We start from the raw sequence: 22,721 nt of genomic DNA on the forward strand, positions 1-22,721 counted from the left end.
CACTTTGTTCTCATCCCTTAAACGCACCTTTCCCACCTGCAGAGCAGAGCCGCCCTGCAACAGGAAGACAGCCCAGATAACCTCTTGACCTTTACCCACCTGACTTTCTGATCATCGATTGCTTCAGTCTTAATCAACTTCCATCGCCAAACACACTTGAACCAACCACCAACCCCTCCTCCTCCTCCCCCTCCTCTTCCTCCTCCTCACCACCGGGTCCTCCTCCTCCTCCTCCACCACCCTCTTCCTCACTAGTCTCCGTGCTCTCTCCTTATCTCGGCTGGATCTCTATCCTCGCGTTGACGAGCCCACTTGACCTTCTTCCCCGGCCGCTCTCTCCTCTTCTTCCTCCCCGGGTGACGCAGTGAAGTGGGCCGGCGCAGCGCGGAGGAGTGTAGAGCAGCCGAGCCGCGCCGCTGCTGGAGGAGCAGACTCCACTCTGGCCGCTCTGTCCTCCGCACGTGTGTGTCCCTCTCTCTCTGTCTCTCTATCTGTCTTGTCCTGTCTGTCCTTGTCTGTCCCTGTCCTCCTCTCCTCCCCTCCTCCATAACTCGGATGTTACTTCTTCGTTCTCGGCGGAGATGCGTACGGATGCGCGCGGGACAGTCCACCTCCACATGTCTCCTGCTGCGTTCAGTGCTCCATGAAACTTTGGCTTGAATGAGACGCCGCCTGACACATCTGGATCTCCGGGGGCTTACCGGGACCTGTCACCCCCCCAATACTGACCCCACCAGAGCCCACTGGACCTGACCTGACCCCCCAGACTCCCCTACTTCCTATTTTTTTTTTTTTTTAGTACTTTATTTTTCTTTTAAAGTGGAATATATTTGACTCTCAATCATCCAACTTTCAAACATCAAAGTCCCATCATGGATCTGTGGCTCCTCAGACTGACCTGCATCAGTCTAGTCATCTGTCTATTGGGTAAAAGGTGAGTTCACCCACTTTAATAAGGTTTGGAGACATTATACAACACTTAACTACTTGAGTTAAGGTGCCAAGATTTATAATGATAGGCTATAAATCATGCATTGTTATTACTTGGCACATTCATTCATGCATGCAAACACAACCTACAATAAAAAAAAAAGGAAATAAGTCATTTAAATCAAGTTGTTCTTTGGTGAGAAAGTTGTTGAACAGTTGCAGTTCGTCCACTAAATCTGCAAACACAACAGGTAGATACAGAGAAACTGAAGCCTAACTGGAATGACAAAGACACTCAGGTCATGTAAGCCAAATGTAAAGATAAACAGAAAGTAGGACAGCAGGAGGCTGTGGCACAGATTTGAGGGTGAATCGATCACATCAGGCTGAGCCTGAGATGTTGCTGAGACTTGTCAGTGTTTGTGCCGATGCTGACACGCTGTGAGAGAGGAAACAAGTTTGCAAAGTTGCAGCCGATGTTTGTGACAAACTCTCCTGCCTGTGCGTTTGTATCTGTGCGTGCATGTCTGTGTGTGTACCTGTTTGAGCCTGTGTGTGTGTATTACAGTATCTCCTCGCACGTGTGGGCAGATATGCATGCTGCTGCTGCTCAGTCCGTGTGCAGTTGTGCCTCTGGGTGACACAAACACTCAGCCGTGCAGATGTGTGTTTATGTCCTAATGATAATGAGAAGAAAAGAGCTCTGCGTCTTTCATCTCTCAGGGTCGTCAACTCAGCCTGTGTTTTTCCTGTTAACTGAAGTAGAAAGAGCTCTGACCTGCTGTTAACGGATCAATCACTGCTCTAAAGGTGATTGATCTGCAGCAGAAACAGCACAGGGACACACCTAAGAGCAAAGAGATCAAAGAACATGTCACTTACGGGCTGTTAGTGTTTCATCATCACGGTCGGCCTGATTTAACACAGACAACAAGAGGCAACTTTGAGCGCAAGTGAAACGTTTTGGCAGAACCGAAATTTAAAGTAATAATGTCAGAGAGGTGAAGTGAGTCCATCACTCTGGGGACGCCGTGTCTTCCATTCCAGGCGTCTTTAAATGTCAGAAGTCAGTGGTTTGTTTTTGTTTTTTCTCCTTTTAGTTTGGCAGGAACTTTTGCACATTCACGAGCTGAAAACAGTGTAAAGAAAATGATACGAGGATGGATTTTCCCTTTTGCAGAACCATCTGGAGATGTTTTACTGCAGTTAACTGTATGATGAAGGTTTTATGGGCGTCATTATCTACAGCGGGGGCCAAGCTCTGTTTTTGTTTGCCACTGTGATACACCAAAGAATCACTGCAACTTGTCTAAACTAGACTTTTTAATTTTTACGAGGGACCATTTCACACCTGGCTGACTCATCAATAACCAAAGCGCTCCTTGTGCTCCATTGCAGGGTAGACGCCAACGACATCCTGGGCCTGAAGATCCCCCACATGGAGCCCATCCTGAACGCCAACACGGTGTGTCTGACGCTGCCGGGGCTGACGCGGCGCCAGCTGGAGGTGTGCATGCGAAACCCCGACGTGACGGCCTCGGCCATCCAGGGGATCCAGATCGCCATCCACGAGTGCCAGCACCAGTTCAGAGGGCACCGGTGGAACTGCTCCAGCCTGGAGACCAGGAACAAGATACCCTATGACAGCGTGGTGTTTAAAAGAGGTCAGTTTTATAGACATTATTACAAAAAAGAAAAGCAATCATCAAAAGAGATCAGTTTCCCCATAGATGCAGGTCTCGAATGTCCTCTGACAAGAATGAAGCTCTGCAGATGTCTCGTGACTCTCAGCGTCTGACTATCAGCCGCACTAGCTCGTCAATGGGACGTACAAAAGAGCAGCTAAGTTGAAAAGCACTTAGTCACCTCCAGATTACCAAAGCTGGAGCAGATCAGTTTCCTCTGAAGCTTTGTCACGACTGGAGCTTAGCGGGTCAGACACAATTGGATAAAAGGGGATCTTTAGTTTAGCGATGCCTTCAGATAGACTCAGCTCGGGTTATAACGCATGAATGGCATCTGTTCCAGAGCAGCCTGACGACACACACGCACGCAGCACAAAGCTCCTGTGGCTCCTAGAAGTATTCACTTTAGATCATTTTCAATGTCACCGAGTCACGCAGCAGAAAGTCCCCGAAGTTTGAAGATTGACAGAGTTTACATAATTTTTTTGTAAACATTTTTAGTGATGTGTGGCGTTCACTGACCGGGTCTGTAGTAGAGCTGTAGTGTGTAGATTGGACCCACACAGAAACAGCCTCTACAAAAGTTATACCGTACAAATATGTTCACTGTCCCTGCAGGATGTTTCTCTATGACACTTTGAACCTTTAAAGTTTGTATCTTTATGGTTTTCTTATTCTATTACATCCCTGTCTGAGTTCCAAGGGCTGTATAGAATAATGGGCAATTGATTACTTGAATTTGACTTTTACACTTTATTGTGAATTTTCAGTCAACTTTGCATGAACACGTTAACAATTATGTAAACAAAGCACATTAAACACACATGAAACAAATCACTTTATTACTGGAGAGTTAATAAATCAACCCATTAATTAACTCATTCACCTGTTAGTAATTCCAGCTTTGGTACTTTTAATTTCTCCCAAAATTTCATTTATCTATCATTGGAAGGTGCACTTACTTCTTTATATTTCCTGTATCAATGACTTTGCACTCAAACTTGATTTAGATCCAAATTCAGGCCGGAATCCCCGGAGAAATGAACCAAAATTGCCGTCGTAGAAAGTATCAAAGCTTTCTATAGATAAACTATAAACCTGCTGTCACGTGCTGCTTCCTTTCACTCTTCACTGAGTCTCTGAGAGGCTGTTTGTCATTATTAGTTGAGGCAGTTTTGCGTGTTGTCTGGCTTCCCCGCTTTGCCTTGGGTGCCGAAACTCCAAACCGCTAAAATCAGACGACTCATCTGTTACATGTTGATTAGTCACACATCACAGAAACGAAATAAATAGTAATGATACATGCTGACGTGCTGTCACTGTTACGGCGTGCGGCGGCGGCTACAAACGGACACCGCTCGGTTATCTGGTGAGACGTGTTCACAAGCGTGAATAAAGTGTGGTTATTTAGATTAACACTAGATTTCCTCCTAGATCAACGCAGGAAAAAACAAATCGCATCATATCACAAAAAGGCTTTGTGTGTACTTAAGTATTTAACCCCCCAAACAACTTTAATCACAATCAAGGCTTGGATTCGCCTTTGAAACAACATCAACTCATGAAAAGTGTCGCGGTTGAAATCCCTGTTGGCGGTGTGAACGCTGCTCTGCCAGGAAGCAACCGCACCTGTTTCAAACTCTCTGGCAACTACTTTAAAGCGGCGAACTTGGATTAAATCATTAAGATGCTCCTTTAATCTGTCCCCATGAAGGAGGAGGATATCCCTAAACACCCCCCACCCCCACCCCACACACCCACTGTGTGCTTGTTTGGGTGTCAAATCTTTACTGCTTGGAGATGCCGATGGGATCTCCTGTATCCCTCTGCTGATGGGTTCTGAAAATGTTTGTCTGAAAATGTGGCGGGGGAGATAAGTCTCTCCCCCCCCTCTCTCTCCCTCTCTCTCTCTCTCTCCTAATGCTTTTTACTCCCCGTTGCCAGTGCGAGTGCTTGTGAATTTGCTCTCAGCACTTTCCCAACTCTCGGCGGCAAACGCATAAACCTGTTTAGTGGGTTTCTGTAACCCAAAGTGACAGTTTCCTTTCAATCTTTAATTCATTTTGCCACTTCCTCTGCCATCAGTTCAGCCGGGCGTGCCACAGCCGGTGAATTATTTGTTAGATTGATTTGCTCCGTCGTCTTTTCCGGCCTGCCCCGCGTCGCAGAGCAGCACCGGGCTCGTCTCACCGCGGCGCGAGAGCTGAAACAGCGTTTCCATGTAGGAGAATGTGCTAAGTGCTCGTCCCGCCCCCACCCCAGAGCCGCGGCAACATGGTGACTGAGTGAATGAGGGAGTTAGTGAGTCAATTGCGCCGTTTGCATGGGTTTAGTTTGTAGACTTTTTTTGGGACCCTTGATCCGAAACAGACTCGTGGACAGAACTCAGTGGAGTCCGAACACAAGATGATTAGATACTATTAAAAAATGCGTCCGAACCCCAAAACAACCCAAAGAACTTGTGTTCCATTTGGTTAAGTACTTTTTAAGTACTATGACTACTTTACTTTATCAATAGATTATGATCAGTGTCCGTGTATACTGTGACGCACACTGTTGGTCCTGGGCTCAGATCCCCGTCCCGGCCTTGGTCCCTTCTTCTCTGCTTCCATGTTCTCCCCGAGGATGACATGAGTCCCACCACAAACGTCCACGGTGGAAAAAGCACAACACGACAGATGTTTGTCTCAGCTTGTCTGGTCTTGGCAGAGGTATGAGCTCAAAGTTTGTTAGGTGACGAATCAGATTCAAAGCTATTTTTAGAGTTGGTCTATATCTTCTGACAGCTAAGGTGGAAGATGTCACAACTTTCACAGGAGAATCTCCTACAGTTGCACGTCACCAAAACAAAACAATAAGAAGTTACCAAAGAAGGTTCATAGCATCGTGCATTGCTCAAAGGGGCGGCGGCAGCCTGTTAATCGCGTTTTATTTGACTCCAACAAGCAGTCGGACTCATTTCCCGTTTCCAAGTCAGCGTGCTATGGAGTCTTAAGTGGTTTCTTTTCATGTATTCTTTACAAGTTTCCATTATAATCCTCACCGTTTTCTACACCAGTTGGCAGTGAGATGAACTACAGCAGCGAGTTTAGAGACTTTAGAGACTTGGTGCAGAGGAGACAGGACCGTATAGAGTCGTGCCTGTAGACGTTTAAACCGTGCTGTCGCCCTTTTACGCCAAACTGAGGTGATTATATGGCAAAGATCCACAGCAGCCGGGCACATAAACGCAGCTTTTCTAACATAAACATGCACATTACATCGCTTACGTCGGTTCCAAACCCGCATTTACGATTTTGCGATGTGCCGCTGTGCACACCTCCCAAAGCTCAACCTCAAAACAATCTGATTGGGTAAGCTCAATCAGCAGCATCTGTTCCATTAGTGAACCCTCTGTTTAACCATATATCTTAATATATATCTGATTTTATTCATTTATTATTTTACATAGAGCATTTTCAAACACGATGTTCGTCAGTTTTGGAATTCCTGTCCCCGTGTGGACTCTTCCCCGGCCCGAGTCTCATTCTGTAACCAGGTTTTATCAAATCAGTGCCGGAATGTTTTGAGTAATCCTGCCGCCGAACAAGGAAAACCGATCGCACGCGCTGGAGTGAAAACACAAAGTGAAGGACTCTGCTGAAAGCTCTAAACCGCGTGTGGAGACAGACGGGATGCAGGTTCTCAGCTGCTCATTGAGTCATACAGCAGCGTATGTTGAATGTAAGCAGCAGCAGCAGTAGAAGAAGAAGAAGAAGAAGAAGAAGCAGCAGCAGCAGCGTGTTTAGTAGGAGTGTGTATGTGTGTGTGCGGCCTCTGTGGGTCCTCTGATGGGAGTGGTGAGGGTCTGTTCACTCTCAGCTGGTCCACAGAGATGCAGTAAGGCAAGTGTTTGGAACACCTAATTGCTGTTTTCCCAGATGTTTCTCCTGCTTTTATGGGAGTTTGTGTGTTTTCATATAAATATGTACTGTATGTGTGTATCCTTATCTAACGACACCATAATTTACAATATATGAGCCAACACAGCCCTAAAGTGCAGCTTGTTACGCACCGTGCCACATGTTTCTAATGGAAAAATAACTTTACATCCTCAAGTTGTTTCCTGTTTTGCAGCAACAGTTTAATTGTGATGTGTATGTTGTTTCTCAAGCTAAATGTGGGTAGAAATAGAAATGACACATGCACCAGTAAATATGTTCAACTTTTCCACAGCACTCAGTATTCGCAATTACAATCTGGATTCTTATCAAACAAATGTCATCACATCATCCATTCTGCTTCATCTGCCGGCTAATCTTCTCACTTCACCTCACAGCTTTATGACACTTGCACGCTGGTATGTTCTGCCTGCAGGTCACTGAAAAATTGCAGATACTTCACACGAACTCTGGCTTATAACGCTCACAAACAGCTTCTTAACCCTTGGAGAGCCGAGTTTCCTCCAAATGTTTCCTCAAGACACGAAAAACTAATGAAAATAGCACCTTTGGATTCTGTGTGTTTGTGTGTGTTCTCGCACTTCATTGAGGCTGTATGCTGCTACATTCCACCATGCAACATGACATCAGATGGAAATGCTCTTTTATCTATTAACATTTATCAGCACCTTTCAATCAAGATCGGCAACAGAAATCTCTGGATTCAGCAGGTTTTGTCTCAACGTACAAGCAAAACAAACAAAAAAATGACTTTTCATTGATCCAACGATGCAGCAAAGGGCAAGCGGGCAGGCGTGAAAGGGTTAAAGATAACCTGGCACATTTCTTAATGCTGATTTAATCCTTGTGTCATCTTAACTAAGGTTTTCAGGTAACACTTATGTCATTTTGGACGCAGCAGTGAAGAAGCGTGTCAGCTCAGTCAAAATGTTTCTCAGGTGAAGTCATGAATCTTCGGGTTCTAAAGGAATTAGTCACAGCTTCCGTTCTTCCTCTCCTGCAGGTTTTCGAGAGAGCGCTTTCGCCTACGCCATCGCTGCGGCCGGCGTGGTGCACGCGGTGGCCAACGCCTGCTCCATGGGGAAGCTCAAGGCTTGCGGCTGCGACGAGAAGCGACGCGGCGACGAGGAGGCCTTTCGCATCAAGCTGCACCGCCTGCAACTGGAGGCCATCCACCGGGGGAAGGGCATGGTGCACGGGGTCATGGAGCATTTCCCCGCCGACCTGCCGGGACCGCAGGACTCCTGGGAGTGGGGCGGCTGCAGTCCCGACGTGGAATTTGGAGAGAAGTTCTCGCGGGACTTCCTGGACGCCCGAGAGACCTACAAGGACATCCACGCCCGAATGAGGCTACATAATAACAGAGTCGGGAGACAGGTGAGTGGGGAGGGGGGGTCACATTATTTGTAGTATTTCAGAAACCTGGAGACCGAACTCACTCCCTGTGGAACAGAACATGAATTTCGTGTGAACTTGACAGTCAGCTCAGACTCCTACGAACCCCACGAACGGTGTGAAACACAGCGCATTTCAGGCTCAATTTCATCTACTTAAGCGCTCAGAGGGAGCTTGACCTCTTGATCTCTCCCCAAAGAAGTCTGCATATTAGTTAAGACCACAACAATGGGGATTTCCTGCATGTGTTAGGGTTGGCTTCATGCATAACCTTTGGGATTAACCATAACTCATTTCACAGCTGCTCACTTGTCTGTAATGGTCGGGCCTTCATTGACTTTTGATGACTTATTCAAACCTTTAACCATAGAAACATTTCACACAGAGAAACTTTATTTACATGCAGTAAAACTGTGATTAAGGCCAAAATGGGATTATGACCTTTACCTGGAGCCAACCAATAGGATGATGAGTATGGAAAGTAAGGAAAACACAAACAATCTACCGTACAAAAGACCCAGTAGGAATAAATCACTTTAACATAGAGCCATATGTACACAAGGGCCATGAATTTGCTTTTCTGTCATTTATCTATAGGCACAGTTTGGTATCCCTTGTCTTCCTGTAGTAATCGTTACGTACAAAGACACCCTTGGCATACTTGTTTTGGTATCTTTAGGTTAAAAAGGTCAAATATGTGCTGGGTGTGCTGACCACTTACCCTTGAGCCAGTTGTATTCCTCTTGACTACCTGTAGTTCCCTGCAGTCTGCTGCCTCGGGCAGAGCCAAACAGAGATGTAAATGACAGTGATGAGCCCTGACGGTTTCCAGGGAACAGAGACAAGAAGCACTCGTAAATTGCTCATTGTTCCCCATTTCCTTCTGAGCAATTTGGGCCTGTATCTCTCCATCAGTTTACTTCTGGTTTCCTTGATTATGCAGACAAAACACAAATGTGGAGCGCGTCAGCACAGCTCAGGGACGGCAGGACAGTGGACGCAGCAGGGCGGACAAGTGACATAAAGTCCCAATCAGCACTGTTGATTTGGGAGTCTACTCTGGGTGGGGGTTGGTATGACATCAGAGCAATCCCCCTCGGATCCCAGGACAGGAGACTCATCCGTCTCTGGAGTAAAAGCAGTGAAATGTGGTAACAGGGAGGGTCACAGTAGGTCTGTGCTCTGCTTTGTATTCACTTGACCACAGCGTAACATTGACAGCTTTCACAGTGTCCCACATGCAAGTATGTCTCCTGTTTGATCATGTTTGCTCCTGACTGATCAATGTCTTCTTGCGTGTGTCCTCCTGCAGCAGGGTGAAGCATTTATACCTATTGCCAATTATTGGCATCATTGTCAGTGTGGGTGACCCAGTGTGCTTGTTCACCTGACATTCCTCTGCATTCCTCCCCACCTGAACAATACAGATCGCACAAATGCAAAGAGTAAATTCACCCTTTCAGTTCGCTTTGTTGCTGGGGGTTAAACTGCATAATAATGTGAATTAGATAGGAAAGAGTTGTAACAACAGTTGTTGAAGTCGTGTTCATCTGCTAATTATCCCTTAGAAAAAGACAAGCTGGTTTTTATATTGCATGTGAACATGGGCATATATCAATGTAGCAAAGTCAGAAGCAGTTGATTTTAAATAATAGCCTGTCAGCTCAAGTATGATCCAGACACCAATTAGTCTTAATATATACAAAGAGATGTGCCATTTCCATTGTACAACAGGGATAACCATGATTACATGTTGTTATACATCATATTAAACGATTCTCCGTCAAAAGTTTGGCCGGGATGAACGCCACAGCTCATGTTCAGAAGCAATTTCTGTCAGATGGTAGTAAAGTCACAGAGACAAGAGGCTGAATCAGGTTTCTGTGCTGTTTTTGCCAAAGACCTGTTTGGAAGCAGCTGAGTTTGGGTGAGGAAACATTCAAATTTGATGCGTTATGAAAAGCTATGGAAACAAAGACGAGCGTCTGGCAAGAAATCCATTTGTTTAAACTGGGACTTTGTTACAAGAATGGAGATTAGGAGTAGAGAGTAGAAACATGAAGAAATCTGTACAGGTTCAGCGCCATGAAAGAACTTCAAACATCAGAATAATTGCACCCTTCAAACTTAAAGAATAGAATAACATTATAAATCTTTAACTACTGCTACTCAACCTTACTGTTAAGGATACGCAGAATGACTAAATATTGGCTCTCAAATTCCTCACAATAAATTTCTCCGTTCAAGCTACTAATTTCCCGCCTGGCGAACAACGTGCCCTCTGCTCTGACCAAATGTATGCATCCCAGCTAAAAAGACACACTTTGATGTTTCCAGAAGTTATGATGTTTGACTCAAAGTTCTCCTCTACATCAAAGAAGCAGCTTTTTTATTTGATCGCGACCAAATGATGTCGAGCACTCCTGACACGAGCGGGATGACCTCTGTTGACCCGAAAGCAGGGTTCAAAGCTGGAGACGGTTTCGCCCGATCGGAGGGAGAGAGAGGGAGGGAGACACGGAGAGAGAGGGAGAGAGAGAGGCATGAGTCACTGCAGACCTGTTATAGAACACATTGCACCTTGATGACTTCAAATGGTATAGAAAGCCCCAACAAAACCCTTTTAAGATCTCGCCACACACACACACACACACACACACACACACACACACACACACACACACACACACACACACACACACACACACACATTCAAAACACATGCGCGCACCGCACACACACATACACAATCAAACAGACTGACAGGTGTGGCCTCCAAATAATGCCTACCGACCCCGCCACTACCCCCCCCCCCTCAGAGCAGTAGTCTTTAAGCGCAGGAATGTGGTGGTGTGTTTTGCGCGGGGTGTGCATGTCGCCTCATGCCCACCCCAGGGTTCTCACGACGTCCCGTCTTGTTTTTAGCCCTAATTAGTGGCTGCTGGCAGTTTGGAAACAGATGTTTAAAACCCTGCAAAAGATTTTAGACTTCAAACACGGGAGGCGGAAAGTAGAAAGAGATTCGCCCTTCCTTCCCTCCACCCCCAACCCCCCCCCCCCTTCCCTCCCTCCCTCCCTCCTCCTCCTCTTCCAGCTCCTCTATTAACACGGGCCGCTACAGAAACATGTACACGCAGAGGGAGCAAATAAACCAGGGGCGTAATTTATCGACAACATAAAATTAATATTTCACCGGTGCAACCAGGCCCTTTGTAGCTTTCTTCTCCTTCTTTTTGAAGTTGAGAAGGAAAATAATCCTCTTTTTTTTTTTATCTAAACATTTTACAAGGTCAAATCCACCAATAGTCTAATATTCTAACAGCACTACCTCATGAGACTTATTCCGGAGGCTTTTGTAGCTCAACTTGACACTTGTGCCTCCCTTTCCCGGCCCAGTGTGCAACACGTACCCATTCTCCTCCCAGCTCCATGAGCAGGCCAGCTGTGTTCCTCAGGCCATACTGACAGCTGAGATAAGCACACGTAATGACGTTTGTAAATGACTGATGTCATGGTGATCTATGAGTGCGGAGAATAAACTCGGGGATGCAAATGCACATTCTTCCTCTCTCTGGCCCTAAGTCATCCTGATTGTCTGTCTGCGTCTCCATCACAGGACACAAACGGACACGATCCTTATTCATAAAGATTATTTAGCTGACAGTGATTGATTGACGATTCAGTTTAAAATGTTTCGGCTTTTATTTATTCTCACATAATTCATTAAGTCTTAAGAAATCTGCCCTCAATGTGCTTTCAATACGGATTTCACACACACACCTTTGCTTTGTGTGTCGTACTTACCTCCAGGGGTGTCGTTAATAGTAATTGAACCAACACACGGCGCAGTAGTTGGTAGGAGCAGTCTGACTGCTATGATGTTTACTGCTGGCTGCTTGTAACACGGAAACATTTAACTGGGCCAGTAAAGTTCATCTCCCAGGTTTTCCTCTAAGCTCAATCATTTAGAAACGCACACCTCAAAACAAACGCTTGGCCCAGGTTCCTGCGTTTCGCGTAGCACAGTCAGCGGCGCCGTGCCAGGTCTCTGTTGAGTCCTGTCAGTTCATTAGCCAGGTGGTGACAAAGCTGCCTGTGCAGTCTGCAGAGGAGCTGGAAGAAGAGTCCCAACTCATCATCAGGGCCTCACATCAGAGCGGTGCATCGGGATCGGACACCAACTGATCTTAATCTAAATTTATTTAACAGGTAAAGCCGGCATGTTGCATCATCACAATCACCAGGTTGTCATTTTTTGCCATTTTAGGATTTAAAGGTTTGGGGCTTGGATGGATCCTTTTCAGTCAGGACAGACTGCATAAATAGGATTCTGCAGTTTTAGGAATATATAAGAAGTATGAGTACCATGTGTATTGGAGTAAAAGTATGAGGAGAGTGAGATTTACACATCATATTTAACTTGAGAGCTGACATTAATTTATGTCCACTATTTGACTTTATCTGTTGTATTATTATTCATAAATCATCAGCGATTCAGCGGTGGCAGGCAAAATAAAGGAGCTAGTAATCACCTGAAACCCTTCGACTGTTGTGACTGTGCAGAAGCCGCACACACACACACACCTGTCGTCAATCTCTATCAGAGACACCTGCGGCTCATGATACACACCTGCAGATCGTTAAGACAGGACCCTATAGAAACTGTGTGTGTGTGTGTGTGTGTGTGTGTGTGTGTGTGTGTGTGTGTGTGTGTGTGTGTGTGTGTGTGTGTGTGTGTGTGTGTGTGTGTGTGTGTGTGTGTGTGTGTGTGTGTGTGTGTGTGTGTGTGTGTGTGTGTGTGTTGATTTGGACCGTGGTGACTCCCGATCAGGGCTCCGCCAGCTTGATAAATCCGAGCATTAGAGGGATTGCCAGATCCTTAATGCTTCCATTTAACCCTTGAGCAATAAGAAACCGCTCTGCAGAGGCTCGTTCACGTTAATTCACTGAGTCAGAACCCACACAAAAAGAAAAGTGTGTTTGATCAAAAATAGCCACATTAGCGTGGGGTTAGTCCTGTTCTCCTCCGAGGCCATTTTATACCATCAGTGGTGTGCGGCGCATTCCAGAGTCCTGACGGTGCCGAGAGGGAAGCATTTGATCTGACCCACCACACACACACACACACACACACACACATTACGTGCACATATACAGTGCACAGACGGCTCACTCCACCGCTATCTTCCGTCTTTTTCTCTCAGACACACACACACACTCACACACACGCAGACATAAATATACAACAGAGGCAAACGTTTCATAGTAAAAGCTCAGCAGGTGGAAGTGCTTATGCTGGTAATAACGTTTTATTAGAGGCTCTAAATGAGATCTGTGGACATTGTGTATAATTAACAGTGAGTAAATACCATACACACACACACCATATAGCAGCTCTTGCACAGCGTGTGTTTGTTAGGTAACTGCGTGCGATTGTGCGCGTGTGCGTTTGTCTGCGTATGCTCTGCTGCTCGTTTGATGCGAGGCGTTTGATTTGTTTAAAGTGATGTCTGGGCTTAATGTGCTGCTGTGGGATTTGTTTGTGAGCTTTGATATCGTCGTGGCTTTCTGCTCGGCTTTAAAGGTCTTTTAGCAGACGCTCTTTGAACCCGGAGGGGGTGGAGGGAGGGAGGGAGGGAGGGGACACACACACACACTCCAGTCAGCACAGGGAGCGTTCCTGTTGTTAACTGGTCTGCTGCGGGGACAGACAGGCGCTAGATTAGGATTTCCCCCCCAAAATAATTAATGGTGATTAAACAGGGATTGGGACGCTGGCTACATGCAGCGAACACGATAGAATATTACCGTCAAATGTAACTTGTCAAGACTGGAAATGGAGTTGCTCAACTTGCCGAGCCTCAGACTGAACACTTTTAGAGTAAAATTAGGAACGACTTCACCCCGAGCTATTCAAAGTCCATCTGTCTCCTTTTCATTATTTGTTTATTTCTCCGCACTGATTTCCGTCTCGCTCTCCGACAGACGCACACATGATAAAAAGATCAATCAGAGATATGGATCGTATATTTGACGAGCAGTGTGGCTTTGTTCTGACGCGGGATTCCCGGAACGCTCAACGCTTCAGAGTCAACAGGGACAAACACCGACTTGTTTCGGCGTCTCTCTCACTCTACATTTATGAGATTTATGTTGTTTCTCTCCTTCTGCACAGCTTCGGCACAGGATTTGTGCATAAACGCTGAGTCATCAATTACTCAGCCTGATCTTACAATCCAGTTGGTCTGGTAGCAAAAGGTTTGTAGCGCTTTCACCTTTGCCATGCTGCTGTCACTGGGATGAGGCTCATGATAAACAGGTCCATTACGCTTGTTTTTCCACAGAATAATTATCAATTAGCAGGTGTTGCTTAAGGGCAAACACACTTGTTACACTGTGTTAAAGTTCACAGATCCAAAATGCTTGAATTTAATGGACAGCACTTACCTGACATTTGGGAGAGTTGGGAGTTTAACATCCATGCACTTAAATTCATATATATATATATATACTGTATATTGTTGTGAAAATACATTTAATAATAGGAAATGGGAGTTTTTCCTCTGTTGCACAGTAGTCCACTATTTTTTATTTTTCCCATTTTACTGATTATGTCGCCTGCAGTCCTAATCTGCCACCAACATGTCTTATTTGATCTCAGTGCGGGGCTGTTTTATAGCTGCTTCTGTCTCTCTCTCTGTGAGCCAATTAAAACGTGCAAGATGTGTGTTTGTAACTGTGATCCGCCAATGAGTTTGAACCGGTTAGATCAGCCTGAGCGTGCGTGCGTGTGCGTGTGTGTGTGTGTGTATGGCTGATGGAACAGCACATTTCATCTGGTGACATGTTGTCAGAATGATTTACTTTAATGCTAAATGCTGTTCTCTTGTTTAACATGGGGAACCATTTGGCACTGTGGGTCCTTACCCCTCGTCACTCTGATGTTTTGTTTTTCATTTCATTAGGCTTTCATTTGCCACATAAAATACTTTATTAGACAGAAAAACAAATTCTGCCAGTCCTCAAAGAGACAAACAACACTGTTGTTGTCCACAGGCCGTGTGTGTGTGTGTGTGTGTGTGTGTGTGTGTGTGTGTGTGTGTGTGTGTGTGTGTGTGTGTGTGTGTGTGTGTGTGTGTGTGTGTGTGTGTGTGTGTGTGTGTGTGTGTGTGTGTGTGTGTGTGTGTGTGTGTGTGTGTGTGTGTGTGTGATCCGCATGATCACATGACTCAAATGGATGGAAGAATGTCTTGAATTATACACTTTTTAAAGCCAAACTCAATGAACAATAAATGTGCGATAAATAACTTTGGAGTCCAGACAGCCAACATGCATCACTATCACTTTTAATAAGCTTTGCAAACTGTATTCAAGTGAAGCCATAGATGTTGTTGAAGCTGAGCCAGGTGTTGGATCAGATCTACATTATTTGCATATTTCCACACCGAGAGGATCTAATCTGATGATAGATTAGATCAGATTACTGGTGGGAGTGTAATCTACGGCTGATAGCGGCAGAAGGTGATGACTGAGGCGAGATGCCGTATCAGCTCGACCCACACTGAGCCTGGAAGTGGCAGAGAGACGGTGAATAAATAATGTGACAATCATCTCCGCCCCCCTGTCATCCCCAGCGCTTCCCCTCAGCTCCTCATTCATAGCCGCCCTTCAGCCGCACCGCCCTTCCTCTTCCAGCCCCGAATGTCCGGGGGCTTGTTCTCAGGATCTGCGTTTTGGGTTCCTGTCCCACACGGAGCGACAATAAATTACCGCGTCAGTTTGTCTCTCATCGTCCTCAGTAGTCAAAGCCAAATTTAGTAAACAGAGCAAATAACAGACAGACGCATTCATCTGTCCTGTTTTTTCGCTCTCTTCCTCTCTGTGCTTTGTTTCACGCAGACACAGCCCCGAGCCCAATGAGGGAGAACGGAGATGAACCAGAAAATTATTATTACCTTTTATCTCTTCATCGGCTTTACCTGAGGAGACCTCAATAAGCCACAGATGAAGGGTTCAGGCGATAAGATCGGAACTCTGCTGCGTGGAATTTAACTTTTGAAACGGCGATTGAAAGCCAAACTCAATGAAAAAGAAATGTTGCAAACAAACATAGGACTCCAGACGGTTAACATGCATCACCGCCACTGTAAATAAGCTTTGGTTCAAGGCAATGATACTGGATATTGACGTTCTGCTCCATTACAAAGCGACTTTGTTTAATGCATCGTGGCTCCTAATCTCCCAGAATGCAGCTTTTACATTTTTCTCTTCTTTCTTCTGTCTTTTCAGCTATTTTGTTGTTTTATTGTCCTTTGAAGCCGGGGCCTCTTCAGAATGTACCTTTTAAACAGTAGCAATATGGATGCAATTATGATGCTGAGGTCCGTTTATGCCTTTAAGGTTGAAGTGGGTTGGCGGGTTTCATGATTACAGGCCGCGCTGTGTGTTTAAGGGCAGCAGGTTTGTGATTCTGGGTTTTCGGCGCCCCTGCACGCAGAAACGGAACGCTGCAATACGAAGCCTAGCGCAAGTGCTGCATGAGGGGTTATAATGTTGTGTACAAACACTTCCTTACAGTCTGTAGTAAGTCTTCACCGCTGATCACAGCTTTCTCTTCTGCACTCTCAGTAACAGGCGAACCGTGTTTATCCCAAATTACTCTGACGTCTTTCTCCAAAAAACGCATAATAACAAACCAAGAACGTGAAATGTTTTGCATTCTTCTGCCTCAAATGTTATTACAGAGCAGGGAGATGGATTTAAGATGTTTTTCGCTGCAACATTCCACTTTCCTAAGGAGTCCTAATGGATTTGGATAACCCTAAAGCCTTTATAGATGTATCTAAATAAGAAAGAACACTTGCATAATGGAGATTGCACAGCTTGTAAATCAGAGCAGTGTGTCTTTCTCTCCTTCCTCCTGCTCGCTTTGTAGCGGCGATCTCTTATGAGTGATCAGTATTAGTTTTGGCTCGGTGGCAGAACAGAAGTGTTTTCCCTTCGCTCTGCTTTTATGCTCGTTCGTTCCAAACGGATGAGTCAAGTGGCTCCATTTATCACCGTTTCATTCTTTCTTCCACCGCTCCATTCATTCATGCATCCGGAACAAGGGAGCGTGTTTCTTTTCCTTTCTTTTTTGCTTCTGTGCGGATTGGAAAAGCCACAGCACACAAACCAGAACTCCTTCAACAACTCTGCTCTGCCTCCTTTCAAGAAAGAAGGAACCAAACCGGGAAGGGAAAATATCTGTTTGTATCTCTCTCTCTCTTTCTCTCTCTCTCTGTCTCTGTCTCCGTCCACCCAGTGAATGAGATTCTAGTTGTACAGTTTCACAGAAGCGACTATGCAAAAAAATTCCTCTATGCCCACACACACACACGCTCACCCACCGGCATAAACAATCATACACATGAACACACAGACTTAAACACGCACAGCACACACACACTGCAAACTTGACCAGTGTAGCTGAGTAGTTGACTAGTAACTCTTCCATTTCTGTCTCAACCCTTGAAGAGATGACCAGATGTTGCAAGGTCTCTCTCTCTGTCTCTGTCTCTGTCTCTCTCTCTGTCTCTGTCTCTGTCTCTCTCTCTCTCTCTCTCTCTCTCTCTCTCTCTCTCTCTCTCTCTCTCTCTCTCTCTCTCTCTCTCTCTCTCTCTCTCTCTCTCTCTCTCTCTCTCTTTGTGTGTGTGTTTGTGCATGTAAACTGCCACCATTTTTTGAATCCAAGGTGCTTGGGGAAGTGCGTAGCTGTGCAAGTGTGCAGGATTTCTGTGTGTGCGTGCATGTGTGTGTGTGTGTGCTGATAGGGGCGGCAGCAGCAGCATCTGTCAGTACTATGGGTGGCCTGGTGTTCCTGTTGGTAATTGGATCTTAAAGTTTAGACCTGGTGATGACTGACAAACACACACACACAACTCAAACTTACACACACATGCAGACTGAAGCCTGGGGGGAAACTTTGGCGGTATGGGCTCAAGCCAGTGGGATGGGGATGGACGTGTGAGAGGGAGATCAAACGAGTGATCACACACACACACACACACACACACACACACACACACACACACACACACACACACACACACACACACACACACACACACACACACACACACAGACTGAACAAGGCCTTCATGGTGACCCAGGCTGTAGCATATAGAACCTGGTCGGTCCCTCCACTTCATTCTCCTCCATTAAACCATTATGTGAAAATATGTAAATACCACAGTGGTCTGAAGCCTAATGTGCTGCTACATGTGGGTCATACTTGGAGTCATTAGTGGATGCCAAAAGATGAATAACGACACCGCAGTCTGTTTGGGTAATACCTGCATCCATCAGTGTTATTTGATACGAGCGTGTTTGACAACAGGCTGAGAGTCGGACCACCTGGATCAGAAAGTGCGGGACCGATATTTCTTCGGGGAGTTATGTGTCATTCAGACAATTTATTAGAACCTCAGAGGTATACAGCTTACCTAGAAGAAGGAACATGTGAAATACCAAAGTGTTTTATAAGACTGTATCAAAGGCAGAATGAGTTATGACATGTTTTCCTGCAATGCCCTGCATCTTCAACTTCAAATGCACCCGGTTATCAAGAGCGTCATTAATCCTCCTCCTCTTTCTTTCTCCCGATCCCTCCCTTTCTTTTTCTCCTGCTGTCACTCTCCCACCCACGCTCGCCTCCCACTCTCCCTCTCTGTCTCGTTAGGTGGTGCTTGACCACATGAGGAGGAAATGCAAGTGCCACGGGACGTCCGGGAGCTGCCAGCTGAAAACCTGCTGGCAGGTCACCCCGGAGTTCCGGGTGGTCGGGTCCATCCTTAAAGAGCGCTTCCACATCGCCACGCTTATCAAGGCTCACAACCGTAACACCGGACAGCTCGACCACTCCAACCACAACGGCCATCACAACGGCCACCACAACCACCATAACCACCACAACCACCACCACCACCATCACCACCACAATCACCAGAGCAACCACCACAACCACCATCACATGCACCGCCGGAGGCCAAGCGTCAACGAACTGGTCTACTTCGAAAAGTCGCCCGATTTCTGCGAACGGGACCTGGGATCGGACTCGGCGGGCACGCAGGGCCGCATCTGCAACAAGACCAGCCCGGGCATGGACAACTGTGAGAGTCTGTGCTGCGGGAGAGGCCACAACATCCTGCAGCAGACGCGGAACGAACGATGCAACTGCAAGTTTCACTGGTGCTGCTACGTGGTGTGCGAGGAATGCAGGATAACAGAGTGGGTCAGCGTTTGCAAATGAAGAAATACACATCAAGAGACTGTACTTGATCGAGACAAAAAAAGCAATGCAGACCTTTTCTAATTGTGACTGTTCATTTGGAGGGGGGATATGACTGTAATTATGTTCCCCCCCCCCTTTCCTTTTTGCGATGGACTGCTGTTTTTTTTTTGACACAGCAGAAGAGCAGGGATAGAGTGAAGCAGTCGTGTCAGTGGACAGACAGACAGACACACAGACGTACATGTCAATAAAGACTGTGCAGGGCGCCTGGATGTCGCTGCTGTCGCCACCAGACAAAGGGATTTTGAGCTTCACGTAAAATCCTTTAGGCTCCCAAACAAAGTTATGACAGAGAAACAAGCTGTAAATGTTTGATTACTCTCATTCAATCGGGTTTCTGTAAACAACAATGACTTTGAATTGTTTCAGCAACAACTACTGCCACAAGGCGGCGGTTACAGTAATCAATAGATCTCATATGGAACCGAAACCAAAATGCTTCACAGGAGTGGTGACTGGGTAATGACTCAGATCTGTATCTCATCATAGGCTTCCCTCACACTTTAATAACCATATCATTTGAAAACTAGTTGAAAACATCTGCTTAATTATATCGAAACTAATTTTTGAAACTTCATACATCTTTCAACCATCAACATAACCATAATTTAGAGCTTAAACAGCCATGTGACACGTCTTGACTGACAGTGCTTAACTGACACAACAAATGCATCGGTGGACATTATGATGCTGTATGCAGATGACATCACTTCATAAATACAAGAACACATGATGGTGACAAGCCAGTAAACGCAGACTGGACCATTGATATTAAAGTGTGGAAAGGAGGAAGGATGAAGTGGAGCGACTGAACCTTAAGCAAGTCCAAAGACTGAAGGTCTGAATGTTGGTGCTGCTTCTGGAGATTCTTCGTCCGGCCCTCACAACCATCAACATCTCCTCACCTTGTAATGAAGCAAAACAATGTTGCGGTAAATATAAATCATGTTCAAATACAGGAATCTAAGGCACTACACCTGTGTAAGGCTGCCTACACATGACCGGTGTCAGAGTCTCTGCTGTGACATAAGCAGAGAGGATAAGAAGATGGTGGACAGATCAGGAGCACAACACAAATGTAATATTGTATCATCACGTCAGGAAAGCAGTCGGAGAGAACTGCCAAGTTTAGTCAAGCCAAAGCTAAGGCCACATCTCGATTATGCATGTAGGTGTGATGTCACCACTCTGCTTACTGCACTGAGCAAAGTGCAAAAAATGTTTGTAACCCCCCCCTGAACACAATGCAGACACGTTGTTCTGAGTTCACCTTTTCCAAAGCAGACCATATGGTCTTTGTGTTGTGTGTGTGTGTGTGTGTGTGTGCTGTATAATGTAACTTCCCATATCCTGTCACAATCCATTCATAATAGACGCTCATTCAACAAATAGGTGCACTCGGATTTCATCTGAACTGTACCGCATTGTGCATATGCAGGATACAGTCATGAAAATGGTAACAACTGTACAAAATGTTCAATAAACTTCAAAGTGGCTCAGGAAAATAAACGCACACAAGCAAGTTCCAGTTCTTCACTCTATAAACAATCATTAACTGTAATCAATCAGTGTTTCCTGTTTTGTGATGTAACGTGCTGTGTGCCACACTGTAAGCATCTCACCAGAATATCACGTCACCCGCCTGCTTTCACGTTTCTCCGATGTGTTCGGATCACGTCGAGTGTGAAACGGAGGACATTTGCATATCAGCTTCAAACCGTATAAAGAACAAAGTGGATCTATTTCTGCCTATGCACATTTGGAAGATCATATTTGATCTCGACTTCACTTCTGCAAGCGAAGTTTCTTATCGGTGTAATTTATTTCTGTTCTCTGTTTTAAGCAGAGCAAAAAATATGGAGTTACGTTTCTGGTATTTTGTATTTTGACACAGATTATTTTGATTCAGATAATATGTAGTTTGCACATGCAGAATTGTGTCCAGGAGGTATCTGGGGGATATATACAATATGTATTTTTATGTCTTAAATGTAATGTATGTACATTTATGTATTTTGTATGTTTTAATATGGTTATTAAGTTATTTTATTTTTGTGGATAACTTAATATTTGTAAGACAATAAAGAAAGGCCATAATAATGAAAGGGGCTTTAATGTGATCCAAATAATCAAATACATGAAAGTCGTTCATTTTGGGTAAGAAATAAACAGTTTTATGTTTATTTTGTTATGAGTCAGCCACTGTCAGCATACTATAGTGATGACGTAATCCAAAGTCGCGGTACAGAACATTTATCAGTTTACCTCAGAGGTTTTAATATCAAATACAGCAGGAACATTTTTAAGCCCACTATCTGTTTTCATTTGTTGGTAGTTATGCTGGAGGTCAAATCATCAAATTATCTTTTTTTAATATTATGGTTATTTTTTAAAGATAAGAAGAAAAAGCTTCCATATACTTTCTCCATTGCAGATTTCACATTATTTTTCTATTTTATTTATTTTCAGTGCTGTTTGTGATGACGACCTAATTCCTATTTAGGTTATTTTTGTGAATGTTTGCTTGTCTTTTTCAAAAACGTCTCTTTCCTGTCATTTCCCATGTTCTACATATGATCTATAGTATGATGCACTGTGCTTTCTTTGTGCATGCCAAGTGTCCTCCATGCTCTGAAGAAGATCTCTGTTAGAAAGCTCAGCTAATAAAAGTGAAATGTGCCATGGAGAAAGTGTGTGGAAGCTTTTATTCTTTGAACCCGGACTGATTTTTTAAAAACACCCATTATTGAAATAGTTGGCCTCTGTGTTAAACTGTAATTACAGTCATTACAGCGCTCACTTCAGAGTGTACTTTGCCTAAATGTATTGTTGAGAAGCTGAAGATATACCTGGACTAGATGAGACCACAAATTTGTGGTTTAGTGTGGACTCCTTTCTCGTACCAGTTGCTGCTTGCGTGCAGAGAGAAATCCTGTTGAGCAGACTGACTCTTTTCTATATTTTGTGCCCCCGGGGAAGCGATGAAGTCACCAAGCGTAAGAATGCAAGAGATACACTTTCAAAGTAAACAGATGTGCAGTAAAAAGGTGCTATTTCAGTGTCATGCAGGTCTATTCTTATCCAAACATACTGTTCATGTCCATGGAGAGAAAAGTAAGACCCTCACACTGAGTTTTGCATCATTCTGTGCATCTGTGCAGCATTGAACATGTTCTTCTGCACATGCATAAATAGTTTATGTGTGTACTTAGGGTGACTACATTGTGTGACTTGCATGTAGTGTATGTGTTTGTTTAAGCATGCTTACATGTTTCTTTTGGTGCACGGGCATTTAGGTGACTGGGTGGGTGGGTGCATGCATGCTTGTGTGTGTGTGTTGACAGCAGCCTCATGCAAAGGTTGAGCAATCTGCTCTGAGATCCCTGCTGGGCTCTTCCAACAGCATTAGTGACAGCCAAATCTAATCTTTAAAAAAGA

General features: G+C 45.0%; 1 protein-coding gene across 1 annotated transcript; it reads left to right on the forward strand.

Moving 5' to 3' along the window:
- Nucleotides 1–432: 432 nt before the first annotated feature.
- wnt10a (wingless-type MMTV integration site family, member 10a) lies at nt 433–21,733 on the forward strand. Its single transcript, XM_076159217.1, is given in 6 exon segments — nt 433–934; nt 2,329–2,594; nt 7,560–7,933; nt 18,672–18,847; nt 18,916–18,961; nt 18,963–21,733. Coding segments are annotated over 6 exon segments (1,203 nt in total). The 5' UTR covers nt 433–872; the 3' UTR covers nt 19,242–21,733.
- Nucleotides 21,734–22,721: the final 988 nt, after the last annotated feature.

Source organism: Genypterus blacodes, unplaced genomic scaffold, assembly GCF_046128005.1.
Source record: "Genypterus blacodes isolate CSIRO-AG114 ecotype Tasmania unplaced genomic scaffold, CSIRO-AGI_Gbla_v1 ptg000093l_1, whole genome shotgun sequence".
Lineage (NCBI taxonomy): Eukaryota > Metazoa > Chordata > Actinopteri > Ophidiiformes > Ophidiidae > Genypterus > Genypterus blacodes.